At 42.0% G+C, this 20,226-nt stretch overlaps 1 protein-coding gene across 1 annotated transcript in view; it reads right to left on the bottom strand.

The window, feature by feature from the left end:
- The window catches only part of LOC124775152 (acetylcholinesterase-like), a 118,468-nt gene extending 105,191 nt beyond the window's left edge, over positions 1 to 13,277 (bottom strand). The window contains exons 1-2 of the mRNA XM_047249992.1: positions 13,241 to 13,277; positions 3,094 to 3,286 (exon numbers count right to left, since the gene is read on the bottom strand). Coding sequence (XP_047105948.1) covers positions 3,094 to 3,286; positions 13,241 to 13,277 — 230 coding nt within the window. The remainder of the gene's footprint in view (positions 1 to 3,093; positions 3,287 to 13,240) is intronic.
- Positions 13,278 to 20,226: the final 6,949 nt, after the last annotated feature.

Raw genomic sequence — 20,226 nt, 5'->3', positions numbered from 1 at the left:
CGCCTCATTTTGCCAGTATTCGACTACTAATTGTACGTCTGGTGAATTAATCTAAAAAAACAATAAATGAATGAAAAAGATATCTGAAATAGTTTTCGGTAGTATTCCTGTAGTGTCTCTTGATCACAATGAACTGCAAGCGCCAGGTTTCGGAAAAGTGATCCGTTATGTGTTTTCCGCGAAATCATTGTCAATGCGTGAAATCTTCGGCAATGGTAATGACATTTCTGTCCTGACGGAGACTGATACGGAAAAATGCCATTAAGTCAAACTAGCCTTCGTGCGATGCTCGTTGTGTTCGGAATTTTTGTCTGTCGAATGTTTCTACGACCTGTATCATCCAAGAGTATGCACCAAATCTTCATGAACTATGAACATAAGAATAAAATATCAGAATGGGTATCAGGATTAACAATATAAGAATGACATATAAGAATATGAGAATAGATTATAACACAAGAAAATGCCATGCACACATATATACTATGTCTATTTCGCTTTCAGTCAAGCCCGTTTGTAATTTTACAATTAACACGACGCCCTTGTATCCCCTAATTTGATAATAAACATTCGTGGATTAACATTCAGAGAACAAGGGCCTATAAATGAAAAAATAAAATAAAATAAAATAATATATTGTCATATGGTTATTAGGCAAAAATTCATTATCAACAGTGTTGCTTCATCAACCACAAACTGTTTCGATGAAAGAATGTAATCTTCAGTGGCCATCGGCGGGGTCGGGGATTTTCCCTGCCTCGTGATGGCTGGGTGTTGTGTGCTGTCCTTAGGTTAGTTAGGTTTAAGTAGTTCTAAGTTCTAGGGGACTGATGACCATAGATGTTAAGTCCCATAGTGCTCAGAGCCATTTGAACCATTTCAGTGGCCATAAACAAGAACTGCTATTGGATTTGGAACAACATAAGTGAATATGATTTTCCATAAAATAATGATCTCACTTTCCCTCAGTTCCTCACTTAATAAGCTTAACAAACCTCAGTTTTAGAATTCTCTCGCAGTTGCATTTACACAACGTGTTAGTGAGGTGACACTGTCCAAAGTCTGCTGTGCTGTGACAAAAGAAGCGCATTTTAAAATAGGAGCAAGAGAATTATGTACACTCATTCTCATAAATTAAGAATAATTGCAGAATGTGGTGCCACACAACGTGGCACTACACGAAACTAGCGCTAATAGCATAGGCACAAAGGGAACACACACGACACAGATCTGTAAGTCCACGGTATTGGTGATAAGTTAAGAAACCCGTCCCGAAACACATGTGCTACAAAACGCCACTGTATCCTGCGCTTGTACCCCGACATAAATATGGGATATGATCACCATGCACATGTATACAGGCCGCACAACGGGTTGGCATACTCTGGATCATGTGTGGAGCAGCTGCTGTGGTATAGTCTCCCATTCTTGCACCAGTGCCAGTCGGAGCTCCTGAAGTGTCCTAGGGGTGTGAAGACGTACAGCGATACGTCGACCGAGAGCATCCCAGACGTGCTCAATGGGGTTTAGGTCTGGAAAACAGGCAGGCCACTCCATTCGCCTGATATCTTCTGTTTCAAGGTACTCCTCCACGATGGCAGCTCGGTGGGGCCGTGCGTTATGTTATCATCCATCAGCAGGAAGGTGGGAAAAGGTGGACATACTGGTGCAAAATGACATTCCGATACACCTGACCTGTTGCAGTTCCTCTGTCAAAGGCATGCAGGGGTGCACGTGCATCAATGACAATCCCACCCCAAACCAGCAAATGACGACCTCCATACAGGTCACTTTCAAGGACATTAAGGGATTGGCATCTGGTTCCTGGTTCACGTCAGATGGAAACCCTGCGAGAATCATTGTTCAGACTATACCTGGACTCGTCCGTGAACATAACATGGGACCACTGCTCCAATGACCATGTACTGTGTTCCTGACACCACGCTTTACGGGCTCTCCTGTGACCAGGGGTCAGTGAAATGCACCTTGCAGGTGTCTGTTCAGTCGTCTGTAGACTGTGTGTCCGGAGACAACTGTTCCAGTGGCTGCGGTAAGGTCGCGAGCAAGGCTACCTGCAGTACTCCGTGGCCATCTAAGGGCACCGATGGTGAAATACCGGTCTTCTTGTAATGTTGTACAGTGTGGAATTCCCGTACTGTAGCTCCTGGACACGTTTCCTGTCTGCTGGAATAACTGCCATAATCTTGAGATCACACTTTGTGGCACACAGAGGGCCCGTGCTACAACCTGCTGTGTTTGACCAGCCTCCAGTCGCCCTAGTATTCTAACAATCATAACACCATCAATATTTGTTCTTTGAGCCATTTTCAATACACAGTCACCATTAGCAAGTCCGAAAACATCTGCACACTTACTCGCTGCACCGTACTCTGACATGCACCAACACACCTCTGCGTATGTGGACAGCTGCCAGGGCCACCGTGCGACGACCGCAAGTCAAATCCACCGCATGGTCATACCCCGAGGTGATTTAAACCCGCATACCGCCCACCAGAGCGTTGTTTCACCATGTATCAGCATTATCCTTAATTTATGATCATCATTGTAGGTTTTACTCAAGATTCGATATTCATATCACTTCTCTAAATGCTACAATTGGCTAACATGCCAAGCACAAATAAATCGCTACATTTTCAGCATAATTCCTTTTAGGTATTAACCATACCAGGTGTGACAGATCTTTTTGAATGATCATCATGAAAGTGTGGGCATGGAGGACCTCCAGTAAATATTTACGAAAACTTTCACATAGGTTTGATTTTGTAACCACACTTCCCCTCCAGAGCTCGGCATTTTCCCTAAAGCGTCTGCCCATAACCTTCACAACTACCGCTCTCCCCACGCGCTTCCTGCCGATTACGCATCTGCCGGGCACGGTATTCTGCGCGGACTCTACCGCCTCATCTTATGTCAAACGCGAGCTCACGCTTCGATAACTGTCACAGAGAGCATGACAAACTCTGCGCTACCGGCTGCGTCCATTCCCAAAGTAAGGTGCCTCCATGTGGGCTGTACCTCTCATTATCTGGTATGTTTATTATACTTAATGAAAGGCGCTATGAAATTACGCACCAATCCAACAGTAGATCAGCGCTGCTTTCAGCTACACTAGGCCTGCAAATCAGTGGAGCAGAGTCCAGTGCTGTGGGCCAGCCACGTGGCACTCCGGTGGCGGGCGGGCAGCTGGCAGAAGGCCGGAACCGGGCCGGCCGATGCGATGAATACTTGATGGCGCGCCGCGCCGCCCCCGCCAGCTGCCGCTTTCCTGTGCCGCGTTTGCACTCGGCTGGACTTTCTCCCAGTGTGTGGCCGATCGAAGAGAAACACTCCCCCGTTAAAGAACGCCACTTGTTTTGTGAAAGCAAATATCAACAAAACTTCCTGTGGCAGCAGCTCGTCTAGAAACTTTGGAAGTTTTAATATTGAAAACACTCTGAATGTTGTTCAGACAAATTTTGGACTTGCAGCCGCTATCGTCCAATTCATCCCACGATAGTTCAAGTGGGCACCTGTCAGTTATCCGCAGATGAGCGGTCGATGTCTCCGATGTCTCACCTGAAGGTTGACTGGCAGGTGTCCAGTTGAAACATTGTGAGTTGTATTGAACGACTACCGACTGCAAGGCCAGAAATTTGTTTAAATAGTTCGATGGCTCACCTGAGAATGACTGGCAGGTGATCAATTAAAATATCGTGGAATGAACTGAACGACATACGACTGCAAGTCCGAAATTTGTTTGAACATCAAGTTCGCCGAGAAAATTTTGATATTCACTCTGAATGTTCCTTGTTGGCACTAGTCTATCGTGTTAGGCCTCTTCATCTTAGCTCCACTACAACAACCCAGGCCCACTTGAATACGCCTACCGTAGTCAAGCCTTGGTCTTCCTCTGCAATTCTTACCCCGCACAATTCTCTTACCGAACTGGCCATTCCTTGATGTATCAGGGCGTGTCATCACAATCGACCCCTTGTTTTGGTCAAGTGGTACCATTGATTTATTTTCCCTCAATTCGATTCGCTGCCTCTCCATTAGCTATAGATCGACCCTATGTTCTTCAGAATTCTCCTGTAAAGCCACGTCTATTTACCAAGTTTTAATTAGGTTTCTGTGTGTGTGTCCGGTACATGTTATGCGACTGATTTTAAACTAATTTCTAGAAGATCTAAAGGCTAGAAATTTTAAATATAGGTCCCAACTGAGTGACAGTGCTGTATTAACTTGCTTTCTTGTCTAGTACACACACAAGGTTAAGAAGCAAAATATAATTATTTAAATAAAAATGGATTTTTCATAAACCACGTTTTCATTGGGACTAAAACGTATAAATTATTGCCGCGCGGGATTAGCCGAGCCGCGCGGGATTGGCCGAGCGGTCTTAGGCACTGCAGTCAGGGACTGTGCAGCTCGTCCCGGCGGAGGTTCAGGTCCTACCTCGGGCATGGGTGTGTGTGTTTGTCCTTAGGATAATTTAGGTTAAGTAGTGTGTAAGCTTAGGGACTGATGACCTTAGCAGTTAAGTCCCATAAGATTTCACACACATTTGAACATTTTGAACATATAAAGTATTTTTTCTTAGCCCAAACAGATTCTATCGCCACACAAATAGTCTTGAAAATTGTGATTGTGAAATTTTAATAGTTATGGATGTTCTTGAGAGATTTAAAACGAAAAACGTGGGGCGCACGATATCCATAATCTTCGAGTGACTAGTTCACCGCCTTACTGTTAGATTACTTACTAACAGATACATAAATACTTCACCTCCTAACTATTATCAAGTTTTTCAGTTTAAATCTTGTAACTATTTTGTAGCCTTTAAAAATTCACTATCATAAATTTTCAGGATTATCTAAGTGAGTTCAGGAATCTGTATGATGATAGGAGAAATTATTTTATACCTTCTAGCCAGCTGTAAATCTCGGTACATTTAAATTTAATTGTTATTCAAATAATTGCCAAGCACAACTGTTCTCCTCTTGGAAGAACTGATTATCGTACACATATTCATGCAAGGTCACACTTTAGACAAACGCCGACGGATAAAGACTTCGCAAAACTTACATTTATATTCGATGTTATCAAAGTTCTCTGTTTTAAGATACGTGTTTGTTGTTATCGGAATCGTGCATTTTGTATACTCTCTGATTCTGATAGCGTCAGTCATTTTGCTTGCCGAATGTCAAAATTTATTTTCTACTTTTAATGTCTCATTTGTCCGGTGGTCAGCGCGGCAGCCGGTCACGCCAAGGGGCCCGGGTTCGATTCCCGGCTGGGTTGGAGCTTTTCTCCGCTCAAAGACTGGGAGCTGTGTTGTCCTCATTATCATTTCATCATCATCAGTGGGAGGCAACGGGAAACCACCACTGGAGTCACTTCCCTAGACGCTCATGCGGTAGACCTCTCTGACGATGCTTCCCCCATGACAGGATCTGCCGTAGGGCAGAACACAAAGTTAAGTTAATGTCTCATTTCTAGTCTAACACTATGAGCAACGTTTAATTTAATTCTACTATATTCCATTATCACTGTTTTGTATTTCTTCATATTCGTCTTCTATTCAATATACTTCCATTCCATTCAAGTTATCTTCCAAGACTTCTGCCACCTCTGACAATTACGATGTCAGTGGCATACTTCAAAGTTTGTTCTGCTTCTCGTTGAATTTTCATTCCGTTTCGAACTACTATGAGTACCAGTTCTCTGTACACTCTCGTATGTTACACCCCCACTCCTCCCTGCAGTGCCAGGTTAACTATACCTTCTTATCCAAGCATGGGCGTCAATAACCAGCGCCGTCTCATCTTAAAATGCAGCGCTTTCCTCGTTACATCTACGACCCTTCATTTTTATCATTCGCCTGTGGCACCAAATTTTAAATGGTTGTAATATCTTCTACCTTTTACATTACCATACCATGCTGTAATCAAACAATGTTTCGGTGGTGTCTACATCATATACCTACCGGTGCCTTTTGTGAAAAACGAAATCTTCGACTGCGTTACCTAGCTAGTGACTTCTCCCTTGGTTCAGTCGTCATATCTACTCTTGTTTGTTGGATAAAAGTTCCATTTACAACGATACTTCTCTCTTCCACCATTTCTGACTTTTACCAGGTAGCTATTTTCGTTGCCGCTACAATGCATCTCTCTCGTCGTTACTGTGTTTTCCGTCAGGGAGAATTCTGTGCTGAATAGACTAAACAGACTTCTTAGTCTCTTCAGCAATGTGGCTCTATTTGTTGTCTTCCTCTCTTCAGCTAGTGGGTCTATGTCGTCATTCAGTCATAACGTTTGTGATTCATCCCCTAACAGATGGTTAACATACCAGTGCAGTGTTGTACTGAGCAGTTTCATTAATAAAATTCTAAAATTCACCTTCAAGAGTTGTTCTGAAATACCATTAAATTGTAGCAGATGAAAGATCATCTTCTGGATACATGGCGTTCCTATCATGTACATTTTGACGATTCGATAGATTGTCTTAGAGTTCCATAAGTAAATCGGCAAAAACGGAACCCTTAGAGGACCATTTTATCGTCCGCCTGCCTGTCCATCCACTATGACACTTTTTATTAGGAAGGGGTAGAGATATCAAGGTCAAATGTATGTCAAATACTAAGGAATACGGTGCCTTGGCAGTGTAAAAATGCCACATATTTTGATACACGCAAACTCTCTTATCAAAACCGACAGCTGTACTAGAAGCCGAGATTTCGAATCTCGGTCGGGCCAAAGGCTTTTCAGTCCTCATTTAGCGAAGCCTTCAGCTCTGAACTTTGTGGGGAGTCTCCAGACTGATATGTCGTTAGGATTCCACGCTAAACTGAAAACTTTGCACCAGGTAACTGAGCCACACAAAATCATCATCATCATTATTATTATTATTATTATTATTATTATTATTGTCATCAATACACATAACTATGTTTGTACGGAACCCTACAAGCGCGAGTTCTACTAGCACTTGCCCGGTTTATTCACAATGATCTTTGTTTCCTCCATTGCACATTATGCCAAGTAGTGGTAATGTATGAACATTCAGTGGGTGTAAATCTCTACAAATGAGATTTTTCTAGGCATGGACGAGACAAGGAGAGGCGCGTACAAAATTACAAAAGTTTCTTCACTTCCGCAAGGCGTTCGATACAGTTCCCCACAGTCGTTTAACGAACAAAGCAAGGGCATATGCACTATCAGACCAATTGTGTGATTGGATTGAAGAGTTCCTAGATAACAGGAAACAAAATGTCATTCTCAATGGAGAGAAGTCTTCCGAAGTAAGAGTGATTTCAGGTGTGCCGCAGGTGAGTGTCATAGGACCGTTGCTATTCACAATATACATAAATGACCTTGTGGATGACATCGGAAGTTCACTGAGGCTTTTTGCAGATGATGCTGTGGTCTATCGAGATGTTGTAACAATGGAAAATTGTACTGAAATGCAGGAGGATCTGCAGCGAATTGACGCATGGAGCAGGGAATGGCAATTCAATTTCAATGTAGACAAGTGTAAAGTGCTGGGAATACATAGAAAGATAGATCCCTTATCATTTAGCTACAAAATAGCAGGTCAGCAACTGGAAGCAGTTAATTCCATAAATTATCTGGGAGTACGCATTAGGAGTGATTTAAAATGGAATGATCATATAATGTTGATCGTCGGTAAAGCAGATGCCAGACTAAGATTCATTGGAAGAATCCTAAGCAAATGCAATCCGAAAACAAAGGAAGTAGGTTACAGTACGTTTGTTCGCCCACTGCTTGAATACTGCTCAGCAGTGTGGGATCCGTGCCAGATAGGGTTGATAGAAGAGATAGAGAAGATCCAACGGAGAGCAGCGCGCTTCGTTACTGGATCATTTAGTAATCGCGAAAGCGTTACGGAGATGATAGATAAATTCCAATGGAAGACTCTGCAGGAGAGACGCTCAGTAGCTCGGTACGGGCTTTTGTTAAAGTTTCGAGAACATACCTTCCCTCCTACGTATATCTCGCGAAGAGACCATGTGGATAAAATCAGAGAGATTAGAGCCCACACAGAAGCATACTGACAATCCTTCTTTCCACGAACAATACGAGACTGGAATAGAAGGGAGAACCGATAAAGGTACTCAGGGTACCCTCCGCCACACACCGTCATGTGGCTTGTGGAGTATGGATGTAGATGTATATGTAGAAAATATTCGTCAGTAAAATCCTTCCATGAACTAACAATTCATTTCTCTTAGGAAAGTTTATGAAGATGCTTACAGCACTCGCCACTATTTCCGCATACGACATGTGATCAAAAAGTAACGGCAACTTTCATATTATCTTGGAACACTTCCATTTGGTCCGTGTTTGCATACAAAAACAGTAATATCACAAATTGAGTCCGCCTTGATGCAAAACACCTTGTTATTCGTTTATTTCTTTATTCTCCCAAACTAGTTTCGGCGACAAATATCACCGTCTTCAGTGTTCTTTTTTTATCCAAAACACGCAGAAAATGGTATGGTTGTAAAAACACAGTAAAACATTATTAAATTTATACAAATCGTCTTTTGAAATATAGTTTTATATTGATACTTTCATTCTACCTTATTTATTATATGTTACAGCATGTTTTAAGCAATTATTGGCGCTGTTTCTGACATATTTTCTGTGCTCTTTTTTGCCGTCTTTTTACTTAGCGAACATTATGTCATCTGCAACCATGTGAGTGGCTGTTAGCAAACAAATACTCAAATGTGAACTTCGTATGTCAGCAGTATATACTTGGGATTGTGGTAGTGTTGTGATAACCAGTTATTTTGGTGTGTATTTAGCTAATGCTTAGCTACTCGTGTAGTCACGTTCGTTGGATGCTTTGTGGCTGTTTTTACACAGAACAATAAAACTTTTCCACTTCGTTTCTGATTCAGAATATTACGCCATCTTGCTGTTAGCGTATGTCGCGAGAGGCATATCGCATGTGGCGAGAAAGGCTGTGAAAAAACTGTAGCGCGAATTACGACGACTTCTGTTCATTATTTTGTCTCTGTGTGTGATGGGGAAGTGGTTCTTTTGCGTGTGTGTGCTTTCTGTTCTGTGTTCTGTGTCACATTTCAGTATTTGTTTACTAACAGCCGCTCACATGGATGCAGATGACATGATGTTCGCTAAGAACAAAGACGGCAACAGAAAAAAAAAGCACAGAAAATATGTCACAAACAGCGCCAATAATTGCTTAAAACATGCTGTAGCATACAATAAATAAGGTAGTATGAAAGTATCAATACAAAACTATATTTAAAAATGACGATTTGTAAAACTTTAATAATGTTTTACTGTGTTTGTACAACCATACCATTTTCTGCATGTTTTAGATAAAAAAACACCGATAATGGTGGTATTTGTCGGCGAAACTAGTTTGGGGTAATAAAGAAATAAACGAATAACAAGGTGTTTTGCATCAAGGCGGACTCAATTTGTGATATTACTGTAAGGGCAACTTCTTTAAATTTATTTATTCAAAACGTAACCCCCTGAGATACAATAAACTTGTGCCAGCGCTTTTTCAAATCTAGGAAGCTCTTCTGTATTTCATACTTCCTTATGGTGTTCAGCTTTTTCAGCGATTCTGTTTTTATCCCATCAATTCTGGCAAAACGACCTCCTTTCATGGTTATCTTCTGCCTGGGGAATAGAAATTAATCGATGAATACGGTGGCTGAGGCAACATAACGGTTTTGTTTTGTTTTTTTTTTCCTCAAAAAATCACAAACAATTATTGAACTGTGAACTGTAGCATTATCGTGAAGCAAGTTCCACGAGTGGTTGTGATACAGTTCTGGTCGATTATTTTTTCGGAATGCTTCATGGAAACTGCGCTAACTTCCAGGCAGTATAGCTTATTGATCGTAAGCCAGGAACACATGATGCCCTATCTCATTGCAATGGAAGAAAACTATGACAATAATAGATAGAAATTGTCGATTTTTTTTTCTCGTTCTTGGGTCTTCATGCAGATTCCATTGGAACGAATAGGCCTTGGTTTTGGCGTAATACCGGTGTATCCATGTTTTTCCACCTGTTACAGCCTTCTTTACAAGTTCTGGATCGTTGTCGGCTTCATTCAGAAATTCCTAAGTGATGGCTACGAGACGTCGTTTTTGGTCGAAATACAACAATTTCAAAACAAACTTTGCTGCTACGCATTTCATGCTCAAAACATCCCAAAAATACTGCTTGGCATGAGCCAAACGACATGCCAACTCAACAGCAGCCTCTCTGATAGTGTTTCGGCGATTTTCCAGAAGAACTTTCTTCGGTTCTTCCACGTTGTCATCACTAATTCATGTGCTAGGGCGACCAAGGTGGTTGTACTCTTCAGTGACTTCTGAAACCTCTTCGAAATGTTAATGTCACTCCCAGATTCTTGTCTTACTCCTAGTATATTCGGCAAAAGCCACTGTCAACATTTCGAATGTGGTGCTACACTTAATTACAGTTTTCAAGCAAAATGTTATGCAGCTTCTCGGACTCATCTTTTTCATGTGTGAAAATTCACTGAGCCCTCGAGAACACGTATAACCTTTTCGAGTTTCAACACTAAACTAAATATTCAAAACAGCTGAAAATGTAAACAAACATCAGGTACATGTGTACCAACAACATAGAAAAGTTTTGAAATCGCATTGTAAATCCCGCAGAATTAAAAAATTTCTGTTACATTTCAGTTACACCTCGTATGTAATCAAACCTCTGTGCTTATGAATACAGGAAGAAATGTTTTTAAGAAAAACACACAAATGCTTCAGCTGAATGTAAGTTTCAGTGTTCTCAGAAAGTGTCTACAATGTAGTCTTAAGGAAATTTTTATGAAAAACACACAGATTCTAGTGCAGAATATAAATTTTAGTGTTCTCAGAAAGTGTCTACAATGTAGTCTTAAGGAAGTAAAACGTGAACGATGAGCCGATCAGACAAGATGTAAACCGCGATGTTAGAAAAAGTGCTGCAGAATAGATGGGTAGATCTTGTAACTAACAACGGTATAATGAATGGAATCGAGGATAAGAGACTTATTGTACTACTCCACTATATGAACGGATAAATTGATAGAAGACAATCTAAAAATAGATTAAGTTGGAAATGGGTGGAAACGTGAGAGGCAAAAAGTTAGAGAGAGGACCAAGGCATCGTCACAATAATCACGTTCTAATGGAGGTGGTTTGCGATATCTGTTCTTAACTGAAAAGACTTGAGCAGGATAGACTAGTAGGCCTATGGTGTATCAGATCAGACTTCAGATGGTTCAGATGGCTCTGAGCACTATGGGACTTAACATCTCAGGTTATCAATCCCCTAGAACTTAGAACTACTTAAATCTAACTGACCTAAGGACATCACACACATCCATGCCCGGGCAGGATTCGAACTTGCGACTGTAGCTGCAGGATGGTTCCAGACTGAAGCGCCTAGAACCCCTCAGCCACCGCGGCCGGCGATTCCTTTAAAACGTGTCGTGGAAAACTGTAACCACACACATGACATACTGTGGCAACTATGGTAGGGGTGTTGATGCCTGAGGACAATGTTCAGAACACTACGTCAGTATTTACTTAATTCACAGAATAAAAATAATAGCCATTACAAATTGTGCGTTTTTATGTTCGTTAGTGCCTCCGGGTAGGTATGGTACAAGTAAGCAATTGATACTTACTTTTCCCTTGGTACCCAGTCAGTTATTCAAGGATGCATGGATCAGTACAGAAAGACTATACTGATAGGTGTAGTACACTTCAGAGTGCAGTTACGACGATACAGAAAACACCAGGTAGTGAATTATGTGACGTGTTTATGGGAAGACATTTGGACACAGAAAAAAACGCGTGATACCCTGAAGTACTAAGATACTAATGATCGAAATATCTGTACCTGTACCCCTAACACCCAGTATAGTAATATAAGTTTTCATTAATGTTATAACAGCCACTAAACTTATGAAATATTTAGTTCATTTTATTTTCTATTCTACATAATATTCTAATTAAGACAAAAATGGTTCAAATGGCTCTGAGCACTATGGGACTTAACATATATGGTCATCAGTCCCCTTGAACTTAGAACTACTTAAACCTAACTAACCTAAGGGCATCACACAACACCCAGTCATCACGAGGCAGAGAAAATCCCTAACCCCGCCGGGAATCGAACCTAATTAAGACAGTCATCTTCTAACAGCTGATGTGCACTTCTGTAACTGATACTTTTGTAGCCTTTTTTTCAAGTGGTGTCTTAACCTACAGCGAAAACTAAATTTAAATTATGTAAATTGAAAAGGATAATGACGGCCATAACTATTTGTGCATAAGTATTTCACAAATAATTCAGAAAATATAGGTACGTTTCGATTACAGTATAAGAGCCCTACATTTACATGTTTCACACTGTACTGAGGTTCATTTTCATTTCCACCTTACATTGCTTTGAGTAGGCTGCTGTTGTGTTTCATCACAACATTAAAAATATTTCACTAAAGTATAACAAGGCCTCTCGATAACTGTACTACAACCATAAGCAAATGAATTGTTTGAGTTCAGCACTGGTAGTGATGATGAATAATTCTGTGATTTAGTGTCACTAGGTGTTTTTTAAACACATTACCAAAACAATTCAAAATCGTTATTTGTAAATTATGTATAAATCTTTCCCTTTAATGCGATTCTGCTGCACTGCAGACCTGCAGTTATCTTGAAGTATCTTTCCACAAAACACAGAGATTTATACAATACTTTGCCAACCCAGTTGATGTAGTAAAACATAAAACTGCAGTTCAAGCGCCGGTCCACTCGTAGTAACCACGACTGAATGTCTGCCACATTTGGCTGATTCACAGTTTCACCACCTAACTCGCTTAATTAAGTTGAATGTTACCGGACAGTACACTCGACTACTAGAAATTGTGTTATCGTACCATGTTCTCGTACAAGGAGGCTCCATTACCGTGTTTCATGTATATAACGTAGCACGACGTTGCTTTTAACACAAAGCCACACCAATTCGATGCTATATGGTCCTAACTTCGTCTCACTATTGATGAAAACAATTTTTTTCACATTTGGTCAGAGAACAACATCCTCAATCAAATTTCCGACTTCCGCATCAGCTACGCAGTATCTCTTATCTCTGCAATCCGATTGATTTTTCTGTATCACTTCGAATCACTGTAGCTTGTTTTCTTCACTTGTTACTTTTGTCTTCTTCATGATTTTCCGCTTTGTAGGCCATAATCAAAATCCCCCTTATTCTATTATCACTGCCACTATTTGTGCTGGTGGTAAGTTCCTATGGGACCAAACTGCTGAGGTCAGCGTTCCCTAGGCTTACACACTACTTAGTCTAACTTAAACTAAGATAAGCTATGGACAACACGCACACCCACGCCCGAGAGGGGAGGACTCGAACTTCCGACGGGGGGGGGGGGGGGGGGGAGCGGATCGAACCGTAGCAAGGCGCCTCAGGCAGCGCGGCTTGTCACTATTGCTTATTATTACTATTTTTTTATTATTTACAACATTTTTCTTATACCAACTGCTGTCTCAAAATCTCCTACATTCTGCTAATTCAGTTTAAATTATTATTGTTATTATTATTTTTTTGTTTTTGTCCTTATCACTGATGCTAAATTCTTGTGAATTGTTAGCAACACATAATGTTAAATGTGTCAAGATGATATATAGCCATTGTAGACACGTCTGAAGTTTGATTCGTGCTAAAGGAAGAAATGTGTGTGATATGCTGATATACAAAATAGTTACAATCTGTATGACACTAAGTATATCAGTGTTTATGTATACTCTACTTTCTCACACACATTAGTCTCTCTTTTATTTATTTATTTACTCTATTCCTCTTGACAGTTGGTAATGGCTGAAGCTATAATTGCGATTTTTGTAAAGAAATAATTTTGACGGTCGAGTGCGGCAATAAGTTTTTAAAAGCTTTTGCGGTAGTTTATAACGAAGTGGTTTTTGAACACGCAGCAGGTGCTCTGCGGCATCCCAGAACAGGTCGTTGGCCCTTACGAGATTAATTATTTGAGCTTCTCAAATCATTATACCATAATGGTAGTCGTGTAGGATAAAAAGTTACCTTGCCTATAAAAACCTGCTTGCGGAAGAAACACATCAAAATTAATATAGTAAAATTCATAAACAACATTCTTAACAAATTCCACTATATTTAGGGCAACTTGTGCACTAAAACCCAACAGTAACATAACTGTCCGGTCTACGCGACTTAAGACAAACCTAGAGGAGATGTAGTGAAAGACAACAAATTCTGAAGGAAGACCAATAAAAAAATCGTGTGGCTCGATGGCTGAGTGCAAATGATTTTACTGGACGCCACTTCGGAGCCTTGCATGTCTCACTGGGGAAAGGGATCCTGCAGTTTAATGTGGAGTCCAAAGTATGTGTCATTCCTGCCTTGCTGTCATTGTTTTGAGACGAGAGTTAGGTTACAGGGAGGCTGAAAATTTTCGTCGTCATACGAGGTTTCAACCCCGTGATACCTTGGTTTCCATGCGCTCGTTTTACCACTAGACCACTAGGCCAGACGGTCTAAAGCAATAGTGGGTGTAAACCACACACCAAGGAACTTGGGCAAGAATTGGACTCTTCGTCATCGATTGTTAACATGTACCTGTAGTGTATACGATGCAGCACACAGATTTCGAATTTTACCCGGCACAGTGTTTCAGACGCCGTCTTATTCGAAACCCATGCTGATTCCTACAGAGTAGATTTCTAGTCTCCAGAAAAGTCATTATACTCGAACATAATACGTGTTCCAAAATTCTACAACTGATCGACGTTAGAGATGTAGGGTTATAGTTCTGCACATCTGTTCGTCGTCCCTTCTTGAAAACGGGGATGACCTGTGCCCTTTTCCAATCCTTTTGAACGCTACGCTCTTCTAGAGACCTACGGTACACCGCTGCAAGAAGGGGGGCAAGTTCCATCGCGTACTCGGTAAAATCGAACTGGTATCCCACCAGGTCCAGCGGCCTTTCCTCTTTTGAGCGATTTTAATTGTTTCTCTATCCCTCTGTCATCGATTTCGATATCTACCATTTTGTCATCTGTGCGACAATCTAGAGAAGGAACTACAGTGCAGTCTTCCTCTGTGAAACAGCTTTGGAAAAAGACATTTAGTATTTCGGCCTTTAGTCTGTCATCCTCTGTTTCAGTACAATTTTGGTCACAGAGTGATTGGACATTTTGTTTTGATCCACCTACCGCTTTGACATAAGGCCAAAATTCCTTAGGATTTTCTCCCAAGTCAGTACATAGAACTTCACTTTCGAATTCATTGAACGACTCTCGGATAGCCCTCCTCACACTACATTTCGCTTCGCGTAATTTTTTTTTGTCTGCAAGGCTTTGGCTATGTTTATATTTGGTGTGAAGTTCCCTTTGCTTCCGCAGCAGTTTTCTAACTCGGTTGTTGTACCACGGTGGCTCTTTTCCATCTCTTACGATCTTGCTTGGCACATACTCTTCTAACACATATTGTACGATGGTTTTGAGCTTTGTCCACTGATCCTCAACACTATCCGTACTTGAGACAAAACTTTTGTGTTAGAGCCGTCAGGTACTCTGTAATCTGCTTTTTGTCACTTTAGCTAAACAGAAAAATCTTCCAACCTTTTTTAATATTTCAATTTACGGCTGAAATCATCGATGCAGTAACCGCTTTATGATCGCTGATTCCCTGTTCTGCGTTAACTGTTTCAAATAGTTCGGGTCCATTTGTCACCAGAAGGTCTAATATGTTATCGCCACGAGTCGGCAACTGGAAACACAGCATTTTCTTCGAAAATAAGATAATGAGAATACATTTCACCATGGAAAGCGTGTGTTAGCAGTACATCTGAAATTAAATACCTAAGATTTTCTTCGGCCCGACTGCGGAGGCAGCGTGGAATTTGAACGAGATAAAGAATGACCAAACTTTACCTCCAATCAAAGAGGGCCCGGCATTGTCGTGGTGCAGAACAATGGCAGGGAGGCAGGGTGGATGGCGGCGAGGCCCCTACCCGGCCGCGTGGCGACGCCGCTATAATTAGATCGGCTCATTGTTCCCGACACGCCGGTTTGATTTACAGTTCCGCGAGGCGAACTAACTCGTTAGGACTACAAAGCGGCACTTTAATTGACTTGGCAGCGCCGGCAGCCCGCAACCCGCAGCGCCTCCTGCGTGGACGACGCCGCTCTCCGGATTGGCGCGTCACGCCGCGACGTGGCCTAAGCGACGGCGCCGCCATTTTTCAGGCTGGAGAGGCGCGCTGGAGCGCAGACGACAGTGACAGGAGGGGGACGGCGGGGTATGGCGGGGTGGGGGGGGGGGGGGGGGGGGGAGCGACAGCCGCCTAACGAACGCTCAGTGAACCAGGATCTTAGAGGTCAGCTTTTCCGTCTCCGGTCCTTGTCAACAGTAAGTTCACCGGTCCAATTATTAGCAATCCCTCACAAGTGCACTCTGAATTCCTTATTTTTTGTGGCCATAGCATCCATATTTATTAAAAGAATTTCAGTTCTATATCTCCCCCTGTCCATCCCTGCCTCTATTTTGCATTCATTACCTTTGTTCAGGTTTGCCCTTCTCCGTCACAGATTCTCCACTCAAAGATTCAATTCCCACACCACTACTTTATTTCACTAACAAATTAAATAAATACATATTAAGACAATTAAGCCTAGCAGTATTAAGGCATTTTCCATAACGGAGCCGAGGGAGTGGTCCTTTTTCCCTTTTGTGGACATGGTTCCACGTAGTCAGCGCGTACACAACTTTCCCACTAGAGCGCGTCCCGCTAAGCACAACAGCGCAAGCGCAGCGCTCGTACATCTCCGCACTACGAGACGGCGCTGCCATAGAGACGGACCAAATTCTGCTTCCGCCGATCCACGTATTAATATGTAACGCAGACAATGAGATTGCTGCTAACGTAGAACCTTTTCTCCTCGCGGATCACACTCGCGCAGTGATACGGGAACGCGCGAGGTATTATAACGAGCGTACAGACCTCCAATTAGTCTGTCTGCATTTGTCTGCACCAGTCTCTACCAGTCTGCATTAGTCTGTGCCAGTCTGTACGAGTTCTACATTTGTCTGTACCAGTCTATAGTCAAGTTTCAGTCTGCGCCTTATAAGATTACCATATTCCTGTACATAGCCATGAAGATAAATGTATAGACGCTTTTGTCAAGTATCAGAGATATATGAGAGAATAAGATTAATGTACCAATACCAAAGGAAATTCAGATTGTCAATTGTAAATAGCATCCAGAACCGAGATAAGTAATTTTTATGCTTGTTATTATTTTAATAAATGTGTGTGAAAATTAATCAAGTTCTGTTTAAAGTTTGTCACCGTCAATCTGCTACTCTAAGAGTGCAAGTGGCCTTTCTATCGTCTGACCTAACGGCAGAAGATAAACACGCCACGATAAGACCACGAGACATATTGCTGACACTCGCCTACTTCGTTAGAGCGACAAGTCAATCTGAAGGTGTGTGTGTACCGAAGGTCTTACAGAACGCACACCATAGTGCCCATTCCAAAAAATTTAAAACGAAGAAAAATTCTTCAATTGTTTAATTATAGTAACAACATACTTTTTAAAGTGCTGGTGTGTTGGTAAGGTCCAGAACATGAAAGTATCTTTTAACACAGTCTTACGGTCGTCAACGCACTGTCAATCATTTCTACTACCGAGCAGGTGAGGGTGTCTGACGCCCCCGCAAAAAAAATTAAAAACGCAAATTTTGTTAACTGTTGTTGACTTTTACTCATAAAACACGTTTTAAACGGATACTGATTTGTAATTAAGGTCCTGAATTTGGAAATATTGTGTATAACTCTCCTTGGGGAATTTGACTACTACCACTAGGTTCAGTTCAACTGAAAATTTTAAAACCTTCACGAAATCAGGTAGAGGAATTCATTAGAAATAATAAATTTTTTTTCAGAATTTTAAAATGTAAAGGAATTGACTAGGTTACAACACTTTCAAAATCCGGGCATAAAGTAGTTGTTGGTTGATTTGGGGGAGGGAACCAAACAGCGAGGTCATCAGTCCCACCAGATCAGGGAGGGCTGTGGAAGGAGGTCAGCTGTGTCTTTCAAAAGACCTTCCCGGCACTGGCCAGAAGCGATTTAGGCAAAGCACCGTAAACCAAAATCAAGATGGCCGGACGCGGGTTTCAACCACCGTCCTCCTGAAAGCGAGTTCAATGTGCTAACCACTGCGCCACCTCGCTCGGTTTGGGTATAAAGCATCCTCACCTCTGTTCTCCCATGGTACTGCGAGGGTTAAAACGACGTAATTCATAAATGACGAACCACAGAATATAAGAATATTTATAAATCCAGTGAAAGCCAAAACTGGCGGTTAAGATGGCAATACTACATAGTCTAACAATCACGGGGATCCAGAATGAGATTTTCACTCTGCAGCGGAGTGTGCGCTGATATGAAACTTCCTGGCAGATTAGAACTGTGTGCCGGACCGAGCCTCGAACATGGGACCTTTGCCTATCGCGGGCAAGTGCTCTACCAACTGAGCTACCCAAGCAAGACTCACGCCCCGTCCTCACAGCTTTACTTTTGCCAGTACCTCGTCTCCTACCGTCCAAATTTTACAGAAGCTCTCGTGCGAACCATGCAGTATTAGCACTCCTGAAAGAAAGTATATTGCGGAGACATGGCTTAATCTTCCAGGAAGTTTCTTATCAGCGCACACTTCGCTGCAGAGTAAAAATCTCATTCTGGTAACATCCCAAAGGCTGTGCCTGAGCGGAGTCACGCAGACTTTTGCAATTTAATACCGTACTAGAATCTATTTTGCCACCAGTTAAATTTATTCATACATATGTGTTCTTTTTCATATTTCACGTGCGTGTTATGCATAAACATTTCGTGTGCAGTTCGAGCACGTGGCGTAAACACAAAGACTGTCTTCTCCACGTTCAGAAACAAAGAGACAGAGTGAGAGGAAACCATTTCGGATAATGTGATTAGTTATTACAGTGTTGGCGAGATAAAGAGTTGATTGGTACTGAGCAAGGGCCCGTTAGCCGGTTAATTTCAAAATTGGTTAATTGAAACATGTGAAGCCTAATTTTCTACGACCACGCACAACACCGAAGTCGGGTGCAGAGAGTTAAATAATTTTACAGTTCGACGATTAATTAACATTTTAGTTCATCAGTGTGGCGGGCTGATCGAATTTTCTAGCTGTTAGGTTCAAACATGTCCAGCAGGGACGCAGTCACACAGCAACACCAACACGGTGTGACCCGGGAGGAGGTGGCATCCATACGGCCCTGGTGACCTAAACTTCAGTCTGCTAAGCCACGTTTCCACCCCGAACCACAAGGACCGTCAACTTCTCCCCGTCCAGTTAAATTGGTACGTGGCACCTTTCCGCGTACCGCAGAAATGCAATTTGTGGAATTGCTCGCCTTAACAAAACTCCAAGGACGCCAAATCTCACTCCAGTTTTACTCAGATGTTCGGAGATGCAAGACGTGCTGCTTTTCGTTAGGTCGCAGTAAGGCGGAAGTAGCCACCATTCCAGTCCAGACTGTCCCTTCAACACGTGGAAGTAGTCTCGCGTACCGTTCGGATGTTATGATGTATAGTAAATACCACTCGGTATATTGTAGAGATTAACTGGTTTGCTTACGCGCCTTTACGTGAAGTTTCGTGCTCGCGCCGAGGTTCACGAATACGTCGGCGGTAGTGCAGGCAGCTACACCTTGCCGCCTCTCACTGTTTCACCTCAGCTTTCGTGATAGGCCGTTAATAGTATGGAGATAAAATTCCCGCTAGCGTTACCTCTCTCTCTATTGATCTCTCTCTCTCTCTCTCCTGGGGCCAAATCTCAATTTTATGGCTTCTTAGAATTTTGTGCTTTTGTCGTTTATTGCGTTAAAGCAAGATACAAGCTCGCCATTTACGTTGACATCCATGTTGATACTGTCATTTTTGTTTGTAACAAGGCTGCCTCTTTGCCTTATTATGCATATAAATACTGGGTGAAAAGTATTTAAACCGACAAACTCTGGGAGGTTGTAGGGGACATCAAAACAAACCCTTTTCCCTAATGTCATTTTTTCCGATGATGAGTATTTAAAAACCGGTAGAGGAACATTTCTCTGGTGGCAA

This window comes from Schistocerca piceifrons, chromosome 2 (assembly GCF_021461385.2).
Source record: "Schistocerca piceifrons isolate TAMUIC-IGC-003096 chromosome 2, iqSchPice1.1, whole genome shotgun sequence".
In the NCBI taxonomy this organism is placed as follows: Eukaryota; Metazoa; Arthropoda; class Insecta; order Orthoptera; family Acrididae; genus Schistocerca; species Schistocerca piceifrons.
Note: the sequence above shows the minus strand (reverse complement) of the source record. Positions and strands in the feature narration are given on the sequence as shown.